This window comes from Sapajus apella, unplaced genomic scaffold, assembly GCF_009761245.1.
Source record: "Sapajus apella isolate SASKATOON/1434 unplaced genomic scaffold, GSC_monkey_1.0 scaffold16, whole genome shotgun sequence".
NCBI lineage: Eukaryota > Metazoa > Chordata > Mammalia > Primates > Cebidae > Sapajus > Sapajus apella.
In genome coordinates, this window is record NW_022436956.1 from 4,975,989 (window position 1) to 5,000,544 (window position 24,556).

At 39.5% G+C, this 24,556-nt stretch overlaps 1 protein-coding gene and 1 pseudogene across 10 annotated transcripts in view; one reads left to right on the forward strand and one right to left on the reverse strand.

Annotated features, from left to right (window-relative positions):
* The window catches only part of ZBTB44 (zinc finger and BTB domain containing 44), an 87,807-nt gene that overhangs the window by 590 nt on the left and 62,661 nt on the right, over positions 1-24,556 (forward strand). For 4 of the 10 annotated variants that reach the window (XM_032284960.1, XM_032284966.1, XM_032284964.1 and 1 more), the window contains exon 1: positions 14,576-14,656. The exons of 3 other annotated variants lie outside the window; for them this stretch is intronic. Coding sequence is in view for 1 of the 7 variants with exons in the window: in XM_032284968.1 (XP_032140859.1) it covers positions 489-495 (7 nt within the window). In the remaining 6 variants the exon portion in view is untranslated. Of the gene's footprint in view, positions 1-43; positions 496-14,575; positions 14,657-24,556 lie in introns of those variants that run through there. 3 more of the 10 variants (XM_032284963.1, XM_032284968.1, XM_032284962.1) reach the window with 2 other exon arrangements.
* Positions 14,456-22,753, reverse strand: LOC116556028 (annotated as a pseudogene).

Genomic DNA, 24,556 nt, shown 5'->3' on the forward strand with positions numbered 1-24,556 from the left:
CCCTGCACGCCGCCCAGGGCTGACACCGCGTGGGCCCCACCTGGCGCCGGAGGGAGCAGAGAGCCGGGTCTGTCACCCTCGTCCGCGCCGGGAGACACCCCACGGGATCCCCTCAGTGGCATTTAATCCTTCAGGGAGGAGACCGGCCTTGGGCCCCGCGGTCCCGGAGCAGTTACCCCGACCTACCAGGGAGCTGCCCGTCCTTTGCACGCCCATTTGCCCGGCAGCCTAACCCGGAGCGGCCGGAGGTATTGCCACCTCTCACCTGGTCGAACCCGGGAGGCTCAGACCTGGTTTTTTTTCCTCCTTTGCCTTTCTGCTTTTTCTCTGGTACAGGAAAGAGAAAGATGGCACTTCTTTAAAAATATGTATGTGTATATATGTGTGTGTGTATACACAAACACCTCTTTTTCTTTCCTTCCTGAGGATCACTCTGCATCTAGTCGTTTTATTGCTGGCCTAATCAGAAAAAGGGGTTACCTCGAGAAATGACATGTACGTTAGAACTGATTAAAGGAAATTGCGTCCATGTGAGTTCTATGACTCCAAGCAGAATTTAGAATAAAACCCCGTAATTGTGTGCTTTTTTTGGAACTTAGAGAAATGAAGACAAAAACTTAATTTCATTTTTAGCATGTAAGTAGATGATCTCTTGAAGTCAGGAAGAAATTCTCTGTAACTTCCACTTATTTTCTTAATGTTTTATTTGGAGATAGGCTAATACCGGAAGCAGGCTGCACAGTTTTGATTTCCTTTTCTCTAGGTGTTCAGTTGGAATTGTTGGGTTTAAAAAATACTGTATAAATCTTCATTTCTCCCATTACTTCACTTGGACTGCCAGTGGACTAATAATAATTTTATCTAATGTAGTTTCCCCTTATAGAGTGTGAATATAATGAACATTGTCCTGTAGTTTTGTATTTTAGGATTAGTAGTAATATATTGATTATGAAAACCAGGTTTATTTTCTGCAGTACTGCTTGGCATTTTTGCATTTGTAATCATTTAATTCTCAGAACCTAACGATGCAAGTATTATTACTTGAATTTTACAGAAGTGACAAACATAGTGATCCTAAGAATTATAACTTGCCTTAGGTCACGCAACTAGTAAGATAGTTTAGATTTCAACCCAAATGTAATTCCGGTATAGGTATACTTTCATATACTTTCTTCTGTACTTCTCAATGGAAGTACAATTTTATTAACTTTGTTACGAAAAATTTCAGTCTTACAGAGGTTGATTCTATGCAATTGTGATTGGTTATTCATGAAATGAATAAAAATGCTAATCAATGCAATGAATATCCGATTCAGTGATTAGCATTTTTGCCATATTGTTTCCCTTCTTTCTCTGTATATGTGTAGTTATTTGAAACCATAATCCTCAAATGTTTCAGCATATATTTCCTAAGAATAGGGGCATTCTCCTGCTAACTCCAGTATCATTATTAATACCTGTCAAAATCAACAGCTCCTTATTCAGAATTCCTCAGTTGTTCCAAAGTGTCTTTGAAGGTTCTTCCCCCAGCTGTAGTCAGTCAATATTCATGCATTGATTGCATTTGGTAATTAAGTCTTTAGTTTCTTTTGTAAAAAGAATAGTATCCATCCCCCCTCCTTTTTGCTGGGAAAGTTAAATAGGATGAATGTCCCCTCCTTCCTTTTTTTCTGACACCTGATTGACCAAACCAGTTGCCTTGTAGAATATACCCACATTCTGGATTTGTGCCCTGCTAATGTCATTTCATTTATTCCTCTTTCTCCCTAAATTTCCTATTAATTGGAAGTTAGGTGTAAAGGAAGGCTTAATTAGCTTAAAGTAAAACTTTCCTTGGCAAGAATATTTAATAGGTGATGCTGTGTACCTCCTATTGCGTAATGTAGGGGGCACATAATGTCAGATTTCCACACTATTAATGATGCTAAATGTAACCATTTGATTATATGTAAAGTCCTGACTACTGACCTGTTGTAAAGGTGTGGTTTGCCAGTTTGCGATTAATATGTAATCTTGGGATAATCCGTGGACACTAAGCAAATACCCAGTTTCTGACAATCTTTTGCATAGTGATTTTTAACGCCCATGATGAATGTTGCTTAAATCAGTTATTTTATTGGAGGTTCTCTCTAAGAAAGAGATTTCCTTAATTAAGTGCAGGTAAACTATTGTTCTTCCCCAAAATGCAAATTAAATGTTAAATTTCTTCTCTTTGCTTTCCAATATTCATAGTAAAGAGCTGGAGGAATAGTCACCCCCTCAATGATGGCAAATAAGATGTTTTTTCAGGGAGGGGTGAGTAATGCCACTACGGACTCTCATGGGTTTTAATTTATTCCTTGTTTTATAACCAGTTACAGTCGTTTTTCTTTTTAATGGCCAAATTGTCCCAGATTTGGTAAGTAGGAATCATTTCAAGCTGACTCTTGTGTGTTTTGACACCCCTGCTCCCAATTAATCTTGGAGTGCTTTCTAACACAAAATACTCCAGGTTTACCTTATGCTTTGTTTCCTCATCTCTGGAAAGGGCTATTTATCCAAGGAGCCTTGGTGAGAAATTGTATATAGAAACCAAGTTCTGGATGTTTAGCATATTCATTACTGCTGCAGTATCATTGCTTCCAGGTACTTTGAGAGGAGAAAACTAAGAAAAAGTTTTTTGCTTGTTTAATCATGAGTTCAGAGTGATATTCCAATTCCTATTTAGCAAGCAGACTTTTTCTTCCTTGACTCTGTATTTGTCTCTTATCTTAAATGAAAATCTTTAGTAGAATTAATAAACTGGCTAAGCATGGTGGCTCATGCCTATAATCTCTGGACTTTGAAAGGCTGAGGTGGAAGGATTGCTTGAGCCCAGGAGTTCAAGGCCAGTCTGGGCAACATGATGAGACCCCATTTGCACAAAAGATAAAAAAAATTAGCCAGGCATGTTGGTGTGTGCCTGTGTTCCCAGCTGCTCAGGAGGCTGAAGCAGGTGGATCGCTTGAGCCCCAGTTGAGGCTGCAGTGAGCCATGTTCAAGCCACTGCCCTCCAGCCTGGATGACAGAGTGAGCCCCTGTCTCAAAAAAAAAAATTAATAAACGTATTTGCTTTCTCCCACTATATACATAAAATCATTTTAAAATTACAGTGCTAGTATTACTAATATCAATAAGCTTAATAAAGTGTAAGATTTTTTTTTGCATTTATTTTCATATTTAGAATATATTGCATGAAAAATGTATAATGAGTACTGTGTTCAAAAGTCATTTAAAATACTTTTCTCTGGTTATGCCACCAATTTGATATGGTTCGTAGGTTTCAGTTTTTCCTTAGGATTTTATTTTATTTTTGAATGTGTAAAGTATATACGTAGCGTAGAAGTCAAAATAATGTTTTAAAAGTATACTTGGAGAAACCTCATCCAAATTAGTTTTTTAAGATGAGGTATTCTTTACTTTTACCATACTCTTTTAATATCCTATTACATGCTCATATCAAGTTCAGGAGAATTAGCAGTAGACAAAGTATGTTATATGAAGCCACATAGTACTTTTAAATTTTAAAATTAGATTCTGCTTTCTCTGGCAAAGAGAAAGAAAAGAACTAAGACTAATTTTTTAGAAGTTAGCAGAGAAGTGGATTTCATGCTTGCTTTTTTTTTTTTTTTTTTTTTTTTTTAAAGTGACAGGGTCTCACTGTGTTGCCCAGGCTGGAGCGCATTGACTTTTCACAGATGCAATCCTACTACTGATAAGCGTGGGAGTTTTGACCTCCTGTTTCCAACCTGGGCCAGTTTACCCCACATTAGGCAACCTGGTGGTCCCTCACTCCTGGGAGGTCACCATATTCATGCTAAATTTAGTGTGGACACCTGATGGGCGTAGCATACCACAGCCCAGAACTTCTGGGCTCACGCCATCTTCCTGCCTCAGCCTTCTGAGTAGCTGAGACTACAGGCGTGCACCACTGTACCTGGCTCTCTTTTTTTTTTTCCTTTTTTTTTTCTTTTTTTTAAATAGAGATGAGTTGTCACTATGTTGTCCAGTCTGGTCTCTCAAACTCCTGAGCTCAAGTGATTCTGCTGCCTTGGCCTCCCAAAGTGCTAAGATTATAGGCATAAGCCACGGTGCCCGGCCCAAATACCGTATTTTTAAATAAAAATTCCGTAAAAGTAGAACTGCAGCTTTTACTTAAATGATGTCTTTAAAGAGGCATGTACTTCGTAGATGTTTTATGATTCTACCTACTTTTTCTACTTTTTTTTTTTTTTTAAGATGTAGTCTCCCCTGTGTTGCCCAGGCTGGAGTGCAGGGCTCGATCTTGGCTCACTGCAACCTGCCACCTGGTTTCAAGCGATTCTCCTACCTCAGCCTCCCTAGTAGCTGGGATTACAGGTGTGTACCACTACGCCCAGCTAATTTTTGTATTTTTTAGTAGAGATAGGGTTTCACTATGTTGTCCAGGCTGGTCTCAAAACTCCTGACCTCAAGTGATTCACCTGTCTCAGCTTCCCAAAGTGTAATCCTGGCCTCTTGAAGTGCTGGGATTACAGATGTGAGCCACCATGCCCAGCCAACTCCATCTACAGCAAAACTGGCATAAATATGATATGTACAGATATAAAGGCATTTGGATGTGTGATCAGTGAAGATAACACATTTTGTTTGGGTTGGACAAAATTTGATAGAAATTCATAATTATGTGGTCTCAAATGAAGTTTTAAGAGGCAGCAGCAGTATTCATCTAAAGGAAGCAGAGCACAATTAGGCAGTTTATCAGCCTCCTGTCAACCAAGTACTGAAAAGCGGAACCGTGCCCATAGTGTGTTTTCTTGTGTTCATCCTCACTGTCATAGGTCACAACTAGCTGCGGCTAGTGTTGCAGGTAGTAAAGGAATTTACCAAGGTAATTGTAGGTAAAGAAAGGCAGATTTTTTAGAGAAAGTGTGGAAGTGGGCTGGTTGCAAGGGTGCAGTGGGCAGATCAGCAGGAGAGAAGCTGACTGCCAGGAGACAAAGGCTTGCTGGGGATTTTATAGGATGATACTTGCACTGTGTGCTGCAGAGGGCAATGTGCAGTACTGATAAGGCCAAGGCTGCAGTGAGCTAACTTGCATTTTTCTGTCAGCCAAGAGTCTGGTGATAAGTTGAGTGCAGGAAGATTGCGAGTTATTTGTGCAGGAGGGCTGTGTTTCTTGGACCATGAAGAAAGGCAGACTTATACCTTATCTGCTTTTTCTTCTTGCTGTACCCTGCTCCCACCCGCCTGACTCCTTTTCCCTTACTCTAGGACTCCACACTCACTGCTTTCGATAGTAGAGTGAACATCTAGTTCCGTTAGGGAGTGGAGTGGAAAGATGGAGAATGGGTGCACTTGGACCCGTTCATCCTCATTCTGTCTTTAATCTCAGTAAGATCACTACACAAGGTTGTTAGAGCACATAAGGTAATGAAAAATAATACTACAAACAGTTGCATGGGTATGTGTAGCCATGTAGCAGCTAGAACCTCTTGTGTAGGCTGAATGAACTAATACAGTGATGATAATAATTGCTAACATTTATTATGTCCTTTCTGTATTGCCAGCTGTACTAAACATTTTATATATTATCTTATTTAAATCTCACGTTAACCCTTTGACATTGCTACTAGAATCTTATTTTGCGGTAAGGAAACTGATAACTAGAAGCATTAAATGACTTGCCTAGACAAGGTTTCAAACTCAAGGCTGTTTAGAGTTAGCACTTAGCTGCTTTGCTACCACAACTAAATGTAACAAGCCATAAAAATTTAATATATTTTCAGTCACCATGAATAAGGAACTACATGTATGTTGCTGTACCAACCTCAAAGATTACAAGGGGGATATGTTCTGAGAAGTGCGTCGTTAGGTGACTGTGTCATTGTGAACATCATAAAGTGTAGACAAAACTTGATGATATGGCCTGCTATACATCTAGGTTATATGGTATAGCCTATTGCTCCTAGGCCAGATATCTGTACAGTATGTTACTGTACTGAATGCTGTAGGCTTTTGTAACACAGCGGAAAGTATATGTATATCTAAACATATCTAAACATAGAAAAGGTGCAGTAAAAATGTGGTATATTGGGCTGGGCGTGGTGGCTCATGCCTTGGGAAGCGAGATGGGTGGATCACCTAAGGTCGAGAGCTCAAGACCAGCCTGACCAATATAGTGAAAACCCGTCTCTATTAAAAATACGAAAATTAGCCAGGCATGGTGGCGTGCGCCTGTAGTTTCAGCTACTTGGGTGGCTGAGACAGGAGAATTGCTCAAACCCAGGAGGCAGAGGTTGCAGTGAGCCGAGATCGTGCCACTGCACTCCAGCCTGGGCGACAGAGCGAGACTGTATCTCAAAAAAAAAAAATAATAATAATATGGTATTACGAGACTGTCGTGGTATTTGTGGTCTATCATTGAGGGTCACATGCCACCCATGATTGTATATCATTTTCCTTTCTTTTCTATTAGGTGTGGGAGTTTCTGACCCCTTGCTTCAGAAACTACATTTAGATACTACTTTAAAAGGCATTTTAAAAGTAGAATATCAAAAATCAAGATGTATTGATGGACAGATAGGTATGTGATAAAACAATTATAATAGAATGTTAATGGTAGAATCTAGTTGCAGCTTTTCAGGTGTTTATAAAATTCTTTTTTATTTATTTGTGTTTGTGTGTGTGTGTGTTTTTTTTTTTTTTTGCTTGTTCACTAATTTTTTTAAAATTTTTAATAGTTTGGGGGGAACAGGTGGTTTGGGTCATATGGCTAAGCTCTTTAGTGGTGATTTCTGAGATTTTGGTGTATCTGTCACCTGAGCAGTGTATACTGTACCCAATGTGTAGTCTTTTTTCCCTTACTCCCTTTCACATGTCCCCTCAAGTCCCCAAAGTCTTTCATATGCTATTGCGTCCTCATACCTTAGCACTCACTTATAAGTGAGAACATGCAATATTTGGTTTTCTATTCCTGAGTTACTTCAGTTGGAATAATGGCCTACAACTCCATCTAAGTTGCTGCAAAGGCCATTATTTCATTCCGTTTCCATGGTGTAAATATACCACATTTTCTTCATCTGCTCACTGATTGATGGGCATTTCGATTGGTTCCATATTTTTGTGATTCTGAATTGTGCTGCTATAAACATGTGTGTGCATTTTTTCATGTAATGACTTATTTACTTTCAGGTAGATACCCAGTAGTGGGATTGCTGGATCAAATGGTTGTTCTACTTTTAGTTTTTCAAGGAATCTCCATACTGTTTTTCATAGTGGTTGTACTAGTTTACATTTCCACCATCAGTATAAAGTGTTCCATTTTCACCACATTGATGCCAGTATTTTTTTTTTTATTTTTAAATTATGGCCATTCTTACAGGAATAAGGTAATACCTCATTGTGGTTTTAATTTTCATTTCCCTGATAATTAATGATGTTGAACATTTTTTTCACGTGTTTGTTGGCTGTTTTTAGATCATTTGAGAATTGTCTATTTTTTTTTTATCTACTTCTTGATGATGGGATTGGTTTTTGTTTTTTTAATTTTTGGCTGATTTGTTTGGATTCCTTATGGTTTCTTGATGTTAGTCCTTGTTGGATGCATAGTTTACAAAAATTTTCTCCCACTCTGGGTTGTCTGTTTATTCTGCTGATTATTTCTTTTGCTGTGTAAAAGCTTTTTAGTTTAGGTCTCATTTATTTATTTTTGTTGCATTTGCTTTTGGGTTCTTGTTCGTAAATTTTTTGCCTAAGCTAATGTCTAGAAGAGTTTTTCTGATGTCATTTTCAATAATTTTTATGGCTTACCAATTATTCCAGCACCATTTGTTGACTAGGGTGTTCGTTCTCCACATTATGTTTTTGTTTGTTTTGTCAAAGACCAGTTGGCTGCAAGTATTTGGCTTTATTTTTGGGTTCTCTATTCTGTTCCATCCGTCTACATGCCTGTTTTTATACCAGCATCATACTGTATTGTTAACTATAGCCTTATAGTGTAGTTTGAAGTCAGATAATGTGATTCCTCCAGATTTGTTCTTTTTGCTTAGTCTTGCTTTGGCTCTGTGGGCTCTTTTTTGATTCCACATGAATTTTAGAATTGTTTTTTCTAGTTCTGTGAAGAATGATGATGGTATTTTGATGTGAATTGCATTGAATCTGTAGATGACTTTTGGCAGTAAGGTTATTGTCACCTATTGAGTCTACCCATCCATGAGCATGGGATGTATTTTCATTTGTTTATGTCGTTTATGGTTTGTTTCAAGAGTGTTTTGTAGTCTTCCTTGTAGAGGCCTTTCACCTACTTAGTATATTCCTATTAGAAGTTTTTTGTTTGTTTGTTTGTTTGTTTTTGCAGCTGTTGTAAAGAGATTGCATTCTTGATTTGATTCTCAGCTAGGTCATCATTGGTGTATAGCAGTGCTACTGATTAGTGTACGTTGATAATTCATTTATCAGATCTAGGAGCTTTTCAAAAGAGTCTTTAGGGTTTTCTAGGTATACAGTCATATCATCAGCAAACAGCAACGGTTTGACTTCCTCCTTTCCAGTTTGGTACAAAATTCTTTAAATCTTGCTGTATCTAAAAATTTTTATAATGTTACTGATTAAAACTATATCCTTAAGATTGTACTTTCAGGGATCATTTCATTACCAGAGAAGTTTCTGAATGTGTAGAGCACTGGAAAAATCAGTATTTTTTTAAAGGAAGAAAAAAATATACATATTCTTATTATAAAGCATTATTGGCAGCTGTATAAAAACCAGTACATGCTGTATCCGCAGTCCTTGGTACCTCAGAATAATTGTTTAAAATTTATTTCCCGTTAAGCTAAAAGTTACATTAGTTTTCCTTTCTTTATATTAGAAATAATACTTTACCCCATTTTAAGCAATAAGCTAGAAATGTTCCAAGCCGTAGGATTTAAAATAGTCATTGTATGTGTGTCTTTAAAAAGTAAAAGGAGGCCGGGCGCGGTGGCTCAAGCCTGTAATCCCAGCACTTTGGGAGGCCGAGGCGGGTGGATCATGAGGTCAAGAGATCGAGACCATCCTGGTCAACACGGTGAAACCCCGTCTCTGCTAAAAATACAAAAAATTAGCTGGGCATGGTGGTGCATGCCTGTAATCCCAGCTACTCAGGAGGCTGAGGCAGGAGAATTGCCTGAACCCAGGAGGCGGAGGTTGCGGTGAGCCGAGATCGCGCCATTGCACTCCAGCCGGGGTAACTTGAGTGAAACTCCGTCTCAAAAAAAAAAAAAAAAAAAAAAAAAAAAAAAGTAAAAGGATACATTACATTTGTATTATACTTCTGGTTGAAGGCCACATTGAGTGTTAAATTAATTTTTTCACTAATATTATTAGTGCCAAAGTTGATATTGGCTGGCACATTTTTACATAACTTACCCCGGAGTAAACCACTGACTTGTATTATCATGCTATTTCACATTGATAACTCTGTCTTGCAAGAGTGAAATGGGTGGGTGAAGCTTATTAATGCTTCACTTTTAGAGAATAACATCTTTCTTCTTTCTTGTCTCCATGTTGAATATTCTTCCCTTTTAATACTTTTCTTATATAGCTTTAAAAAAAAATCCTTAAAACTTAAAATTACAAATGTTTGATACCTGGCCTTTTTACAATTTTGGTATTGTTACCTCAGGATATTGCTATCCTTTTACAGGTATTAAATGGTGTTTGTTTGTTTTGAGATGGAGTTTCGCTCTTGTTGCCCAGGCTGGAGTGCAATGGCACAATCTCGGCTTACCGCAACCTCTGCCTCCCGGGTTCAAGTGATTCTCCTGCCCCAGCCTCCTGAGTACCTGGGATTACAGGCATGCACCACCACGCCCGGCTAATTTCGTATTTTTAGTAGAGACAGGGTTTCTCCATGTTGGTCAGGCTGGTCTCAAACTCCCGACCTCAGGTGATCCACCCACCTCAGCCTCCCAAAGTTCTGGGATTACAGGTGTGAGCCACTGCGCCTAGCCCATTATTTTCTTAAAAATTTTACTTCTTCATCTCTTCTCTCAGGAATCTACCTCTTCTTACTACTTGAAAGTGGAGTAAAGCCAAAGCCAGACAAGAACTCTCGCTACTTCTCAACACCCCACCAATAAACTTAATTATAGCTGTACTCTTTCTTTTCTCTCCCCAGTCCTTGGGCCTCCTCCTTTTTAAGGCTAATCCTTTCACTTATCCTCTGAATACCATTTCCTTCTACCTATCTAGGGACCTTTTGCCATCTGTTGTCACCTGTTTCCTCTATCTTTAACCCTTCCCTCTTTTCTGTGTCTTTTCCAACAAAAATCAAAACACTCTCTTTATATTTTACTTTAATTTTAAAATATCTGAGAGAAAAACGAGGGAAAAAACATTTTCTAGCTTGTCCATTCTGTAAAAAAATCAGTATCTTCTCTTGACCCCTTATTTCTGTCTAGCTAACCCCCTTGCTATATTTTTAGAACCAAACTATGATGAATTGTCTGTACTCACAGTCTTCACTTCCTCATTTCTGTATATTCTTTCTTTGCCTATGGCAATCTTGCTTCTAACTCTTCTACTTTTCTTTCCTTATGTGCTGTTATAAGGTCATCAGTGACTCCTTTGTGGCTAAATCAAATAGACTTTGGTTTTTATCTTATTTAACCAGTCAGCAGCATTTGACACTGTCAATCACCACTCCTTGAAATACCTTCTACCCTTGGTTTCTGAAATAACTCCTACCATGCTGCTTATTCTGTATATCTCTTTCACAGGTTTCCCTTCTGTTGCCCCACCTGCACTTTTTTCCCTTCTTCTTTTTTTTTTTTTTTTTTTTTCCTTAATAGGTCTAGCTAAAGGTTTGTCAATTTTGCTTATTTTTTCAGAGAACCAAGTTTTGGCTTTAATTTTTACTATGGCTTGTCTGTTTTCTTTGATTTATGTCTGTGTTTTGCCTATTTATTTTGTGTTTGCTTTGCTCTTTTTCTAGTTAAGGTAGACACATAGGCCATTGTTTTTTTTTTAATTGTGATGAAATACACATAACATAAAATTTGCCATCATGACCATTTTTAAGTGTACAGTTCAGTGGCATCAAGTCTCATTCGCATTGTTAACCGTCACCACTACCCGTCTTTGAGAACTCTTCGTCTTTCAGAAGTGTAACTCTGTACTCATTAAACACTAACTCCCCATTCCTCTCTCCCTACATCCCCAGGCAACCACTCTTCTACTTTTCTGTCTCTGAGTGTTCTCTAAATACATTATGTAATTGGAATCATATGATATTTGTTCCTAAATGATTGGTTTATTTCACTTGCATAATGCCTTCAAGGTACATTCGTGTTGTGGCATATGTCTGAATTTCCTTCCTTTTTAAGGCTGAATAATATCCCACTGTGTATTTGTGCCACATTTTATTAATTCATTCATCTCTTGTGGACATTTGGGTTGCTTCTACCTTTTGGCTGTTGTGAATAATGCTACTTTGAACATGAATGTACAAATACTGGTGTGTCCTTGCTTTCACAGTTCTTTTGGGTGTATACCCAGAAGTGGAATTGCTGGATCATATGGTAATTTCTTTTTTTAATTTTTTGAGGAACCACTATACTGTTTTCTACAGTGGCTCCACCATTTTACATTCCCCCCACCTTATGCTGTGCATAAGGGTTTCAGTTTTTCCACATCTTTGCCAGGACTTGTTATTTTGTTTTTTTTTTACTACTATAGACATTCGAATGGGTATGAGGTGGTAGGTCATTGATATTTAGAGACCATCATTTCTGACATATCCTTTAAAGCTACAGATTTTCCTCTAAGTGCTGCTTTAGCTGCATCCCACAAATTTTGATAATGTGATATTTTCAATATCAGTTAAAAGTATATTCCAGTTTTCTTTGTTGATTACTTTTTTGACCAGCCCATGGATTATTATTTAGAAGTGCGTCGTGGCTGGGCACAGTGGCTCACGCCTGTAATCAGCACTTTGAGAGGCCAAGGCGGGTAGATCACATGAGGTCAGGAGTTCCAGACTAGCCTGGCCAACGTGGTGAAACCTGTCTCTGCTAAAAATACAAAAATTAGCTGGCCGTGGTTGCAGGTGCTTGTAATCCCAGCTACACGGGAGACAGAGACAGGAATATTGCTTGAACCCAGGAGGCAGAGGTTGCAGTGGGTTGAGATCGTACCATTGCACTCCAGTCTGGGGGACAGGAACAAGACTTCGTCTCAAAAAAAAAAAAAAAAAAAGTACATTAATTTCCAGATAGGGTTTTCTTGATATTTTATTAATATCTTAATTATAATTTCTTTTTTCAGTGAGAGAACATACTTTGTGCATTCATTCCTTTAAAATTTATTAAGATTTGTCTTATGGCCCCGCATGTGATCTTTCTTGGTGAACATACCACTTTGCACTTGAAAAGAATGTGTCTTCTGCACTATAAATGTCAGTTTGGTTAAGGTAATTGCCTTTTATGTCTTTTTTTTTTCTTTTTTGAGACAGGGTCTCACTCTATCGCCCAGGCTGGAGTGCAGTGGCTTGGTCTCAGCTCACTGTAACTCACACCTCTCAGGCTCAAGACATCATCTCGCTTTAGCCTCCCAAGTAGCTGGCACCTCAGATGCATACCACATGTCTGGCTAATTTTTGTATTTTCTGTAGAGATGAATTTCACCATGTTTCCCAAGCTGCAGATATTTTACATCTTTACTCGTGGTTTTTGGTGTTTTTGTGTGTGGTGGGGGCTCACACCTGTAATCGCAGCATTTTGGGAGGCTGAGGCGGGCAGATAACCTGAGGTCAGGAGCTCAAGACCAGCCTGGCCAACATGGTGAAACTCCGTCTCTACTAAAAATACAAAAAGTAGCCGGCCGTGGTGGTGTGCACCTGTAGTCCCAGCTACTCGGGAGGCTGAGGCAGGAGAATTGCTTGAACCCAGGAGGTGGAGATTGCAGTGAGCCGAGGTCATACCACTGCACTCCCAGCTGGGCAACAGAGTGAGACTCAGTCTAAAAAAAACACACACACAAAACCCACAAAGAAAACAACTTCAACTTTTGGCCATGCGCCGTGGCTCACACCTGTAATCTCAGCACTTTGGGAGGCCAAGGTGGGTGGATCCATTGAGCCCAGGAGTTTGAGACTAGCATGGGCAACATAATGAAACCCTGTTTCTACAAAAAAAATACAAAAATTAGCTGGGTGTGGTGGTGCATGCCTGTAGTCCCAGCTCTTCAGGAGGCTAAGGTGGGAGGATTCCTTGAGCCTGGGAGGTCGAGGCTGTGTGTGCAGTGATTGTGCCTCTGAACTCCCACCTAGGCAACCATGCCTCAAAAAAAAATCTTCAATTATTAACCGTGGAATTATCTTTTCCTTTAATTTTGTCAGTGTTTCATTTTGAAGCATATACATTTTTTTATTATTCACCTCTGTCTTTGATAATACTTTGTCTTGAATATTTTATCTGGTATTAAAATAAGCCAGTTCCAGCTTTCTTATACTTAACTATTTGCATGATATATGTTCTTTCATATCTATCTGTGTTTTTATTTGAAGTGGGTTTCTCATAAAAAAACATACATTTGAGCATGCTTTTATCTCTTCTGACAATCTGCCTGTTAGTTGAAACATTTAGTTTATTAAAATGTAATATAGTTAAATTTTACATTACTTTGAAAAGCAACATGTGTTAATTTGCTAGAGTGCCATAACAAAGTATGACAAAGTAGGTGGCTGTTAATAGACACTTTTTGTCTCATAGTTCTGGAGGCTAGAAGTTCAAAATCAGGTGTAGGTGGGGTTGGTTCCTTCTGAAGACCATGAGGGAAGGATCTTGTTCCACATCTCTCTTTTTGCTTCTGGCAGTGCCTTGGCTTGTGGCAGCACAACTCCAGTCTTCATGGGGCATCCTCCCTGTGTGCATGTCCCCTTTATATGATGATACCTTAATGATCTCACTTGAACTTGATTACCTCTATAAAAACTCCATTTCCAACTTAGGTCCCATTCTGAGGCACTGGGGATTAGAACCTCAACGTATCTTTTCAGGGAACCCAATTCAACCCATACCAAGACATATATAAAGTTAACTGCTTGTGCAGAGGTAAGTTGGAGAAAGCCACTGCATTTGTGTACATATTTTTTTTTAAGATACAAAAAGAATTGTATTAAAACAGTAACATACATTTGTGTGTATGGGGGAGGACTATTTAAAATTAAAATATTACATAATCACAAGAAAGACCAGATATTCCTTGCTCTGCCCTTGGGCAACCAAGACAATTAAAGCCTGTTTTATATTCCAGAAATAAACAAGAGAGCTGATAGAAGTAACAATGCTCAGTGCTTGCAACCCAAGTCAATTTATACTCTTGTTAGATAAGTTTAAATTCTAAAGGCTGCAAAAATCCTGTTAAGGGGAAAAAAATTCATTTTAGGACAAAGTTATTCAAGATGAAAGGCATGTCTTCAGTGAGAGAACTGCCTGCTATGGGATGATTTCCTCCTAATGTATTTAAAGATTTTGGACTTCTCAACTTTTTTGGTTTTTTTGGTAGCTAAATCTACCACTGCCTCCCCGCTTTTTCTGCTTGCCTTCATTGCTGTTGATGTTCAGATCAGCAAAAGGAGGCACCTTGAAACCAAATGACAGAGCAACTTGAGGCAAATGTAAGTTACTAACAGTAAATATCCATTTCAGAGAATTGAAACCATAGGCTCATGTGTACGACTTATATGCTTCCTGGGCTGATTTACGAAGAAAGTAGTTTTTTTGTTTTTGTTTTTTCTGATTATTTTTATATAATTTAGTATTTAGCAGAACAAGGACTAACATACAATTAAGTATTGACTTTATAACATATTAGCCATATATCCTTGGGTAGCTATATTCGTTTTTTTCACCTTTAAAATGGAGAGAATCTTATCTATTATTACACAGGATTAAGAATGAAAAGAGATAGTTTGGGAAAACACTATCATGGCAGGCCTTCCCCAGACACTCAAGAAATGTTTGAAACGCACACAAATACACACATGTAAGCATGTACATATGCACTTCTAGCTTGATCTTGAAAGTCTCCTATATATATGTTTGTGTATATATGTATGTATACACGCATACACACTATATATACATACTATGTATAAATAGTCACAAAATTTGAAGAAAACAGTGAAAATTTTCCATCATCCTGTTAATAGCAACAAAAAGGAGAGGAATTATACTGATGTTTAGAAATTGCAATTTTTTTTTTTTTTTTTTTTTTTTTTTTTTAATTGTACTTTAAGTTCTGGAGTACAGGTGCAGATCTTGCAGGATTGTGGCATAGGTACGCACATGCCATGGTAGTTTGCTGTCTCCATCCCCCCATCACCTACATCAGGCATTTCTCTCAATGTTATCCCTCCCCAACCATCCCACCCCACGCTGTCCCTCCCCTAGCCCCCCACCCCTCATCAGACCCCAGTGTGTGACTTTCCCCTTCCTGTGCCCATGTGTTCTCATTGTTCAATACCCACCTGAGAGTGAGAGTATGCAGTGTTTGGTTTTCTGTTCTTGTGTCAAATTTGCTGAGAATGATGGTTTCCAGATTCATCCATGTCCCTACAAAGGACTGAGCTTATCCTTTTTTATCGCTGCATAGTATTCCATGGTGTATATTTTCTTTGTCCAGTCTATCATTGATGGGTTGGTTCCAGGTCTTTGCTATTGTAAACAGTGTTACAGTGAACATAAGTGTGTATGTGTCTTTGTAATAGAACGATTTATAATCCTTTGGGTATATAGTCAGTAATGGGATTGCTGGGTCTAATGGAATTTCTATTTCTAGATCTTTGAGGAATTGCTGCACTGTCTTCCACAATGGTTGAACTAATTTGAACTCCCAGCAACAGTGTAAAAGCATTGCTATTTCTCCACATCCTCTCCAACATCTGTTGTCTCCAGATTTTTTAATGATCGCCATTCTAACTAGCATGAGAGGGTATCTCAGTGTGGTTTTGATTTGTATTTCTGTAATGACCAGTGATGGTGAGCATTTTTTCATATGTTTGTTGGCCTCATAAATGTCTTCTTTTGAAAAGTGTAGATCCCATTTATCTATTTTGGCTTTTGTTGCCATTGCATTTGGTGTTGTGGTCATGAAGTCCTTGCCTATGCCTATGTCCTGAATGGTTTTGCCTAGGTTTTCCTCTAGGGTTTTTATAGTGTTAGGTCTTATGTTTAAATCTGTAATCCATCTGGAGTTAATTTTAGTGTAAGGTGCAAGGAAAGGGTCCAGTTTCAGCTTCCTGCACATGGCAAGCCAGTTTTCCCAATACCATTTATTAAACAGGGAATTCTTTCCCCATTGCTTGTTTTTGTCAGGTTTGTCAAAGATCAGATGATTGTAGATGTGTAGCGTTACTTCTGAGGCCTTTGTTCTGTTCCATTAGTCTATGTCTCTTTTGGTACCAGCTACCATGCTATTTTGATTACTGTGGCCTTGTATAGTTTGAAGTCAGATAGCATGTTGCCTCCAGCTTTGTTCTTTTTGCTTAGGGTTGTCTTGGCTATGCGGGCTCTCTTTTGGTTCCATGTGAAGTTTAAAGTGTTTTTTTCCAGTTCTGTGATGAAGGTCAATGGTAACTTGATGGGGATAGTGTTGAATTTATAAATTACTTTGGGCAGTATGGCCATTTTCACAATATTGATTCTTCCTAACCATGAGCATGGAATGTTTTTCCAGCTGTTTGTGGCCTCTCTTATTTCCTTGAGCAGTGGGTTGTAGTTCTCCTTGAAGAGACCCTTCACATCCTTTGTTAGTTGTATTTCTAAGTATTTTATTTTATTCTCTTTATAGCTGTTGTGAATGGGTGTTCGCTCATGATTTGGTGCTCTGTCTGTTGTTACTACTGTATAGGAATGCTTGTGATTTCTGCACATTGATTTTGTATCCTGAGACTTTGCTGAAGTTGATTATCAGCTTAAGGAGATTTTGGGCTGAGACGATGAGGTCTTCTAAATATACAATCATGTCATCTGCAAATAGAGACAGTTGGACTTCCTCATTTCCTAATTGACTATCCTTTATTTCTTTTTCTTGCCTGATTGCTCTGACTAGAACTTCCAATACGATATTGAATAGGAATGGTGAGAGGGCATCCTTGTCTAGTGCCAGTTTTCAAAGGGAATGCTTCCAGTTTTTGCCCATTCAGTATGATATTGGCTATTTGCTTGTCGTAAATAGCTTTAATTATTTTGAAATACATTCTGTCAATACAGTTTTTAGCATAAAGCGCTGTTAAATTTTGTCGAAGGCCTTCTCTGCATTTATTGAGATGATTATGTGGTTTTTGTCTTTGGTTCTGTTTATGTGATGGATTAGGTTTCTAGATTTGTGTATGTCCAGCCTTCCATCCCCAGGATGAAGCCTACTTGATTGTGATGGATAAGCTTTTTGATATGCTGTTGCATTTGGTTTGCCAGTATTTTATTGAATATTTTTGCATCGATGTCCATCATGGATTATGGCCTGTAGTTTTCTTTTTTAGTTGTGTCTCTGCCAGGTTTTGGTATCAGGATGATATTGGTCTCATAAAATGAGTTAGGAAGGATTCCCTCTTTTTGTATTGTTTGGAATCGTTTCAGAAGCAATGGTACCAGCTCCTCTTTATACATCTGATAGAATTCGGTTGTAAACCTGTCTGGACCTGGACTTTTTTTGGTGGGTAGGCTGTTAATTGCTGCCTCAACTTCAGACCTTGTTATTAGTCTATTCAGGGATTCAACTTATTCCTGGTTTAGTCTTGGGACGGCGTAAGTGTCCAGGAGTTTATCCATTTCTTCCAGGTTTGCTGGTTTATGTGCATAGAGTTGTTTGTAGTAATTTCTGATAGTTTGTATTTCTGTGGAATCAGTGGTGATATCCCCTTTATCATTTTTTATTGCATCTGTTAGATTCTTTTCTCTTTTCTTTTTTATTAGTCTGGTTGGAGGCTTATTTTGTTGATCTTTTAAAAAAAAAAAAAAACAGCTCCTGGATTTACTGATTTTTTTTTTTTTGAAGGGTCTTTTCTGTCTCTGTCTCCTTCAGTTCTGCTCTGATCTTAGCTATTTCTTGTCTTCTGCTAGGTTTTGAGTTTTTTTTATCTTGCTCTTCTAGCTCTTTCAATTTTGATGATAGGGTGTCGATTTTAGATCTTCCTTCACTTCTCATGTGGGCATTTATTGCTATAAATTTCCCTCTAGACACTGCTTCAAATGTGTCCCAGAGATTCTGGTACATTGTGTCTTTGTTCTCGTTGGTTTCAAAGAACAACTTTATTTCTGCCTTCATTTCATTGTTTATCCAGTTGGTATCCAGGAGCCAGTTGTTCAGTTTTCATGAAGTTGTGTGGTTCTGAGTTAGTTTCTTAATCCTGAGTTCTAATTTGATTGCACTGTGGTTTGAGAAACTGTTTGTTATGATTTCCGTTCTTTTGCATTTGCTGAGAAGTGATTTACTTCCAATTATGTGGTCAATTTTAGAGTAAGTGCAATGTGGTGCTGAGAAAAATCCATGTTCTGTGGATTTGGGGTGGAGAGTTCTGTAGATGTCTATTAGGTCTGCTTGGCCCAGATATGAGTTCAAGTCCTGGATATCCTTGTTGATTTTCTGTCTCGTTGATCTAATATTGACAGTAGAGTGTTAAAGTCTCCCACTATTATTGTGTGGGAGTCTAAGTGTCTTTGTAGGTCATTAAGAACTTGCTTTATGTATCTGGGTGCTCCTATGTTGGATACATACATATTTAGAATAGTTAGCCCTTCTTGTTGCATTGATCGTTTTACCGTTATGTAATGCCCTTCTTTGTCTCTTTTGATATTGTTGGGTTTAAACTCTGTTTTATCAGAGACTGGGATTTGCAACCCCTGCTTTTTTTTTGCTCCCCATTTGCTTGGTAAATCGTTTTCTGTCCCTTTATTTTGAGTCTGTGTGTGTCTTCGCATGTGAGGTGGGTCTCCTGAATATAGCACACCAGTGGGTCTTGACTTTTTATCCAGTTTGCCAGTCTGTGTCATTTGAATGGGGCATTTAGGCCATTTACATTTAACGTTAATATTGTTATGTGTGAGTTTGATCCTGCCATTTTGTTACTGGCTGGTCATTTTGCCCGTTAGTTGATGCAGTTTCTTCATTGCATCATTGGTCTTTACCATTTGGTACATTTTTGCAGTGACTGGTACTGGTTGTTCCTTTCCATGTTTAGTGCTTCCCTCAGAAAGTCTTGTAAGGCAGGGCTGGTGGTGACAAAATCTCTCAGCAATTGCCTGCCTGTAAAGGATTTTATTTCTCCTTCACTTACGAAGCTTCGTTTGGCTGGTTATTAAATTCTGGGTTGAAAGTTCTTTAATGATGTTGAATATTGGCCCCCACTCTCTTCTGGCTTGTAGGGTTTCTGCTGAGAGATCTGCTGTGAGTATGATGGGCTTCCCTTTGTGGGGGACCCAGCCTTTCTCTCTGGCTGCCCTTAGCATTTTTTCCTTCACTTCAACCCTGGTGAATCTGATGATTATGTGCCTTGGGGCTGCTCTTCTTGAGGAGTATCTTTGTGGTGTTCTCTGTATTTCCTGGATTTGAATGTTGGCCAGCCCTGCTAAGTTAGAGAAGTTCTCCTGGATAATATCCTGAAGAGTGTTTTCCAGCTTGGATTCATTCTCCCCGTCACATTCAGGCACACCAGTCAAGCGTAGGTTAGGTCTTTTCACATAATCCCATATTTCTTGGAGGCTTAGTTCATTTCTTTTCACTCTCTTTTCTCTAATCTTACCTTCTCTTTTTATTTCATTGAGTTGATCTTCAGTCTCTGCTGTCCTTTATTCTGCCTGATCAGTTTGGCTATTGAAACTTGTGTATGCATTGCAGAGTTCTCATGCTGTGTTTTTTAGCTCCATCAAATCGTTTATGTTCTTCTCTAAGCTGGGAGGAAGAGAGGTGTTCTAGTCTTTAATGGTTTCATCCTTTTTGTGCTGGTTTCTTCCTGTTTTCGTGGATTTACCTACCTTTGATCTTTGAAGTTGGTGATTTCGGATGGGGTCTCTGAGTGGACGTCCTTTCTGTTGATGTTGAAGCTATTTTTTTTGTTTGTTTTTTAGTTTCCCTTCTAACAGTCAGGTTATCCTGCTGTAGGGCTGCTGGAGGTCCACTCCAGACTATGCTTGCCTGGGAGTCACCTGTGGGGTTTGCAGAACAGCAAAGATTGCTGCCTGGTCTTTCCTCTGGTAGCTTCAATCCCATAAGGGTACCCGACAGGTGTCAGCCAGAGCTCTCCTGTATGAAGCATCTTTTTGGCTATACAAGGGTCAGGGAGCCATTTGAGGAGACAGTCTGTCCCTTGTCTGCCTACAGAGGCACTGCTGAGCTGTCACCGAATCAGTCCAGCTGCTGTGTAAGCTTCCTCTGGCTTTCGCTTATACAGGCAGGTTTAGAACCGCCTCAGCAATGGTGGACACCCTTCCCTCCACCAAGCTCGATAGTCCTGGGTCAGGCTCAAACTGATGTGCTGGCTGCAAAACTCTCAAACAAGAGGGCTTCAGTTTGCTGCTCTTTGTGGGGTTGGTGAGACCCACCCAGCCATATCACTTGTCTCCCTGCTTTCAGCTCCTCCTTTTTCTGGGGAGCAGGTAGCTCTGTCCCTTAGGCACTCTCAGTGCTAACTAAAACGTCCGCCCAGATCTGTGCTGACAACCCCTGGCGCTGGCCAGAGCTGCCGCTCAGATCTGTGCTGTTAACTCATGGCGCTTTTCAGCCCAGCAGGGATCTCCCGGTCTGTGGGTTGCACAGGCCACGGGAGAAGCGTGGTATCTGAACCACAGTGCAGGGGGCAGTGGGGAGTCACCCACCGATCTTCTGGTCAATTGCACTTCCTGGGTGAGGCAGCACCCTACCCTGCCTTGGTTTGCCCTCCTTGGGCTACACCCACTGTCCACCCAGTCCCATTGAAATGAACCTGGTACCTTGGTTGGAAATGCAGGGATCATTCATGTTCTGCAGCTCTCTTGCTGGGAACTGTTCTCCGGAGCTGTTCCTATTCGGCTGTCTTGGTGGAATCGAAAGTAGTTCTTTTTAATCAGTTTCTCAACCTTAGACTGAATGTCAGAAATTTTAGACCAAGAAAAGTTCAATTCACTTTATGGAACCTTGGATTGTTTCAAGTAGCAAAGAAAACCCAATTCTTCTGGGCGCAAAACGAGCAAGGCATGCCCTCTCCCATTTAGGCCTCTAGCTGTTCTACCCACACGATGAATACATTCCTTAGAGTCATCTGGAGGGTCATACTGAACATCCAGTCACCTTCAGGAATGTCCAGTCCTTGCCGCCACATCTGTATACAGTAGTGTTCCCAAATCTGCGTTGCAGAACTAGAAGAATGTGGCTGTAGGCTTATTTTGCTTTTGCTTTCCATGAATGGCCAAGATGGGCAAATCAGTGTAGTTCAGCAACTCATAGTGGTATTTCACGGACATACAAGATGAAAAGAAGACCATAAGCTTCTTTTGGTTCTTCTTAAGGAATGTAAAGAGCAGAAGGAATCTCTTTTCAGAAGGACAAAACAACATATCCTTGCTCAAGACCTTCCACTGTTGCATTAGCTTTATCATCATCAACAGCAATATACAATAGCTCCTTTTTCAGAGAAATCCTCACCAAGTCTTCAACATTTTGAGTTTGGGTGGCAGAAAAGAGCATAGTCTGTCCACATGTTGGCAAAAGTTTAATAATTTGCTTTAATTCTTCTTCAAATCCAACATCCAAGATACAATCAGCTTCATCAATAACCAGACACTGCAGGTTTTATACATAAACCCTGGGGTATTCTACATATAGTACAGCCAGCGGCCTGGTGGGGCCACAATGATGTTGATCCCATTAGCAAATTTCTTTGCTTCAGCAGATCTGTTACTACCACCCATTATCAACGCATAGGTATGCACGTGGTGAGTCAGAACACCAAAAGTTTGCCTGGCTAATTCTCTAGTAGATAAGGACTCCCATTCCATTCCTGGACATGAACTTTAACTTAGCAATGAGTTCAGCTGCAGGGATGTGAAAAGCCAGGGTTTTACCACTGCCTGTTTTTGTAGCTGCTAGAAGATGCCTGACTTCCAGAAGTGGTCTGATACTTTTATGCTGAATTTCAGTCATGTTTGTAAAACCTATTTCTTTTATTGCCTCCAGAGTATTTTCATTGACAAGATTACATAGAGAAGCAAATGAAGTATCCTGAAAAGCTCCTGTCAGTCTCAGGGACAGGCTGGGCACTTCACTGCCATCATTATCTGGCTCCTCCAAATTAGTTTCTACTTCTTTAGGAGTTTCAGCACTTTCTTCAGATTCGCCTTTGTTTTCAATTTTTTGCTTTTTTTGTATCAAGCCCAGCATCATTCATCATTTTTCTCTTTTTCTTCTTTTTCTTTTTTGATTCTGAATTGGGAGACCTCATTGCTACTTCTCCATTGGTTAATATAGTGGATTTCTGGGGAGATTTTTTAACTTTCGTATTTTCCACTGCTGCTTGAGACACATCTTTATTTTGAGCTTTTGATAAGCCCACATTCATAGAATGTTTTGATTTTTTTAAACTTTCCACCTCTCATTGTTTCTTCAGACACATCTCCATTTTGAGTTTCTGATAGGGTCAGATTTGAGGCCCCCTGCAACTTTAGAATCTCAATTGTTGCCGCAATTTGAGATTCTGCTTCTCAATCTTCTTGTGCAGGAGTTTCATCAGCAGGTAAAACATACTGTCCAAAAAGTGCCTGGACTGCAGTGCCCCACATAGTACGGCTACTCAGTTTTCGGGGCTGACATTGCTTCCACTTGTGTACATCTTTTAAAGCATATATGTAGTTGAACTCTCAAGTACTTGGTGTAGACACTTAAAAACTCTTTAGGAAAAATAAGAGCCCTTTAAATGCTAGTTGACCAAAACTGACTTGGATTTTACTTGCTCATGTAAGGAGCCAAATGGATGAATAAGAGAGATAGGCCCTCTAATCAATCTTTCTTTCTAGTAATATGATATGAATAGCAGATATCCCTTAAGTACTGTGATTAACCCATTTATGCCTACTGTTCCATTATTGGAATGCTAAGTATGTGGGAATTATTTCTGTCCTACTGCTCAGGTCATCACTAAGGTCTGATTGCAGAAATTCAAAAAAATGCAGCCTCTGGCTTGAAGGCATAAATGGGTTAAATTCTTACAAATGGCAGTATCATGGAGCAGGGAGAAATAACTAGGAATTGAATTTTTTTTTTTTTTTTTTTTTTTTTGGTCAGATATACCTCTGTGTAAATCCTGGTTTCGTTACTTGGTTATAGGGATATGGACAAGTTAATTTGATTTTCTGTCTCCTCATTTAAAACTGGATTTTTTTTTTTAAAGACAGAGTCTTCCTTTGTCACCCAGGGTGGAGTGCAGTGGCGTGATCTCAGCTCACTGTAACTGCTGCCTCCCAGGTTCAAGCAATTCTTATGCCTCAGCCTCCCAAGTAAGAGGATTACAAGCATTCACCACCACAGCTGGCTAATTTTTGTATTTCTAGTAGAGACAGGATTTCTCTGTGTTGGCCAGGCTGGTCTCGAACTCTTGGCCTCAAGAGATCCGCCCATCTCGGCCCCACAAAGTGCTAGGATTACAGGTGTGAACCACTGTGCCCGGTACATAACTGGATTTTAAAAATTCTTTTACCAGAGATTGTGAGTCCAGAGTGAGATAATGACATTTGGCGGGAGTTACTCAATATATATTAATTTCTCTCCCCTTCATGTAGAAAGTAACAATCACCATGAATTGGTGACTACCAGCAATGAGAGGAAATCCTAATCATTTAATGTTACTGATTTAATTGATTTATTGATAATGCTCCATTACTTTTTCAAATCTCTGAACTAGAAAGGGCTTGTTTGTAGAGAAAATGATTGGAATCTTTGTTTCATTCAAAAATGACTAGTTATAAAATGGTCTTTTTTTTTTTTTTTTTTTTGAGGCAGAGTTTTGCTCTTGTTGCTCAGGCTGAAGTTGCCTCGGCTCATTGCAACCTCTGCATCGTGGGTTCAGCTGAAACTCCTGCCTCAGCCTCCCAAGTAGCTGAGATTACAGGCATGTACCACCATGCCCAGCTAATTTTTTTAATTTTTAGTAGAGATGGGGTTTCACCATGTTGGCTAGACTGGTCACAAACTCCTGACCTCAGGTGATCCACCCACGTTGGCCCCCCAAAGTGCTGGGATTATATGCATGAGCCCCATGCCTGGCCGAATGGTCTTTTTTTTTGTACAAGATCTTGTTCTGTCATCCAAGCTGGAGTACAGTGGTGAAATCACAGCTCATTGTAGTCTCAACCACTTAGGCTCAAGTGATCCTTCTGCCTCAGCCTCTTGTGTAGCCGGGACTACAGGCACACAGCAGCACACTTGGCTAATTTTATTTTTAGTAGCGACACGGTCTCTCTGTGTTGCCCAGGCTGGTCTTAAACTCGTAAGCTCAAAGGAGCTTCCTGCCCTGGCCTCCTAAAGTGCTGAGATTATAGGCATGTGCCAC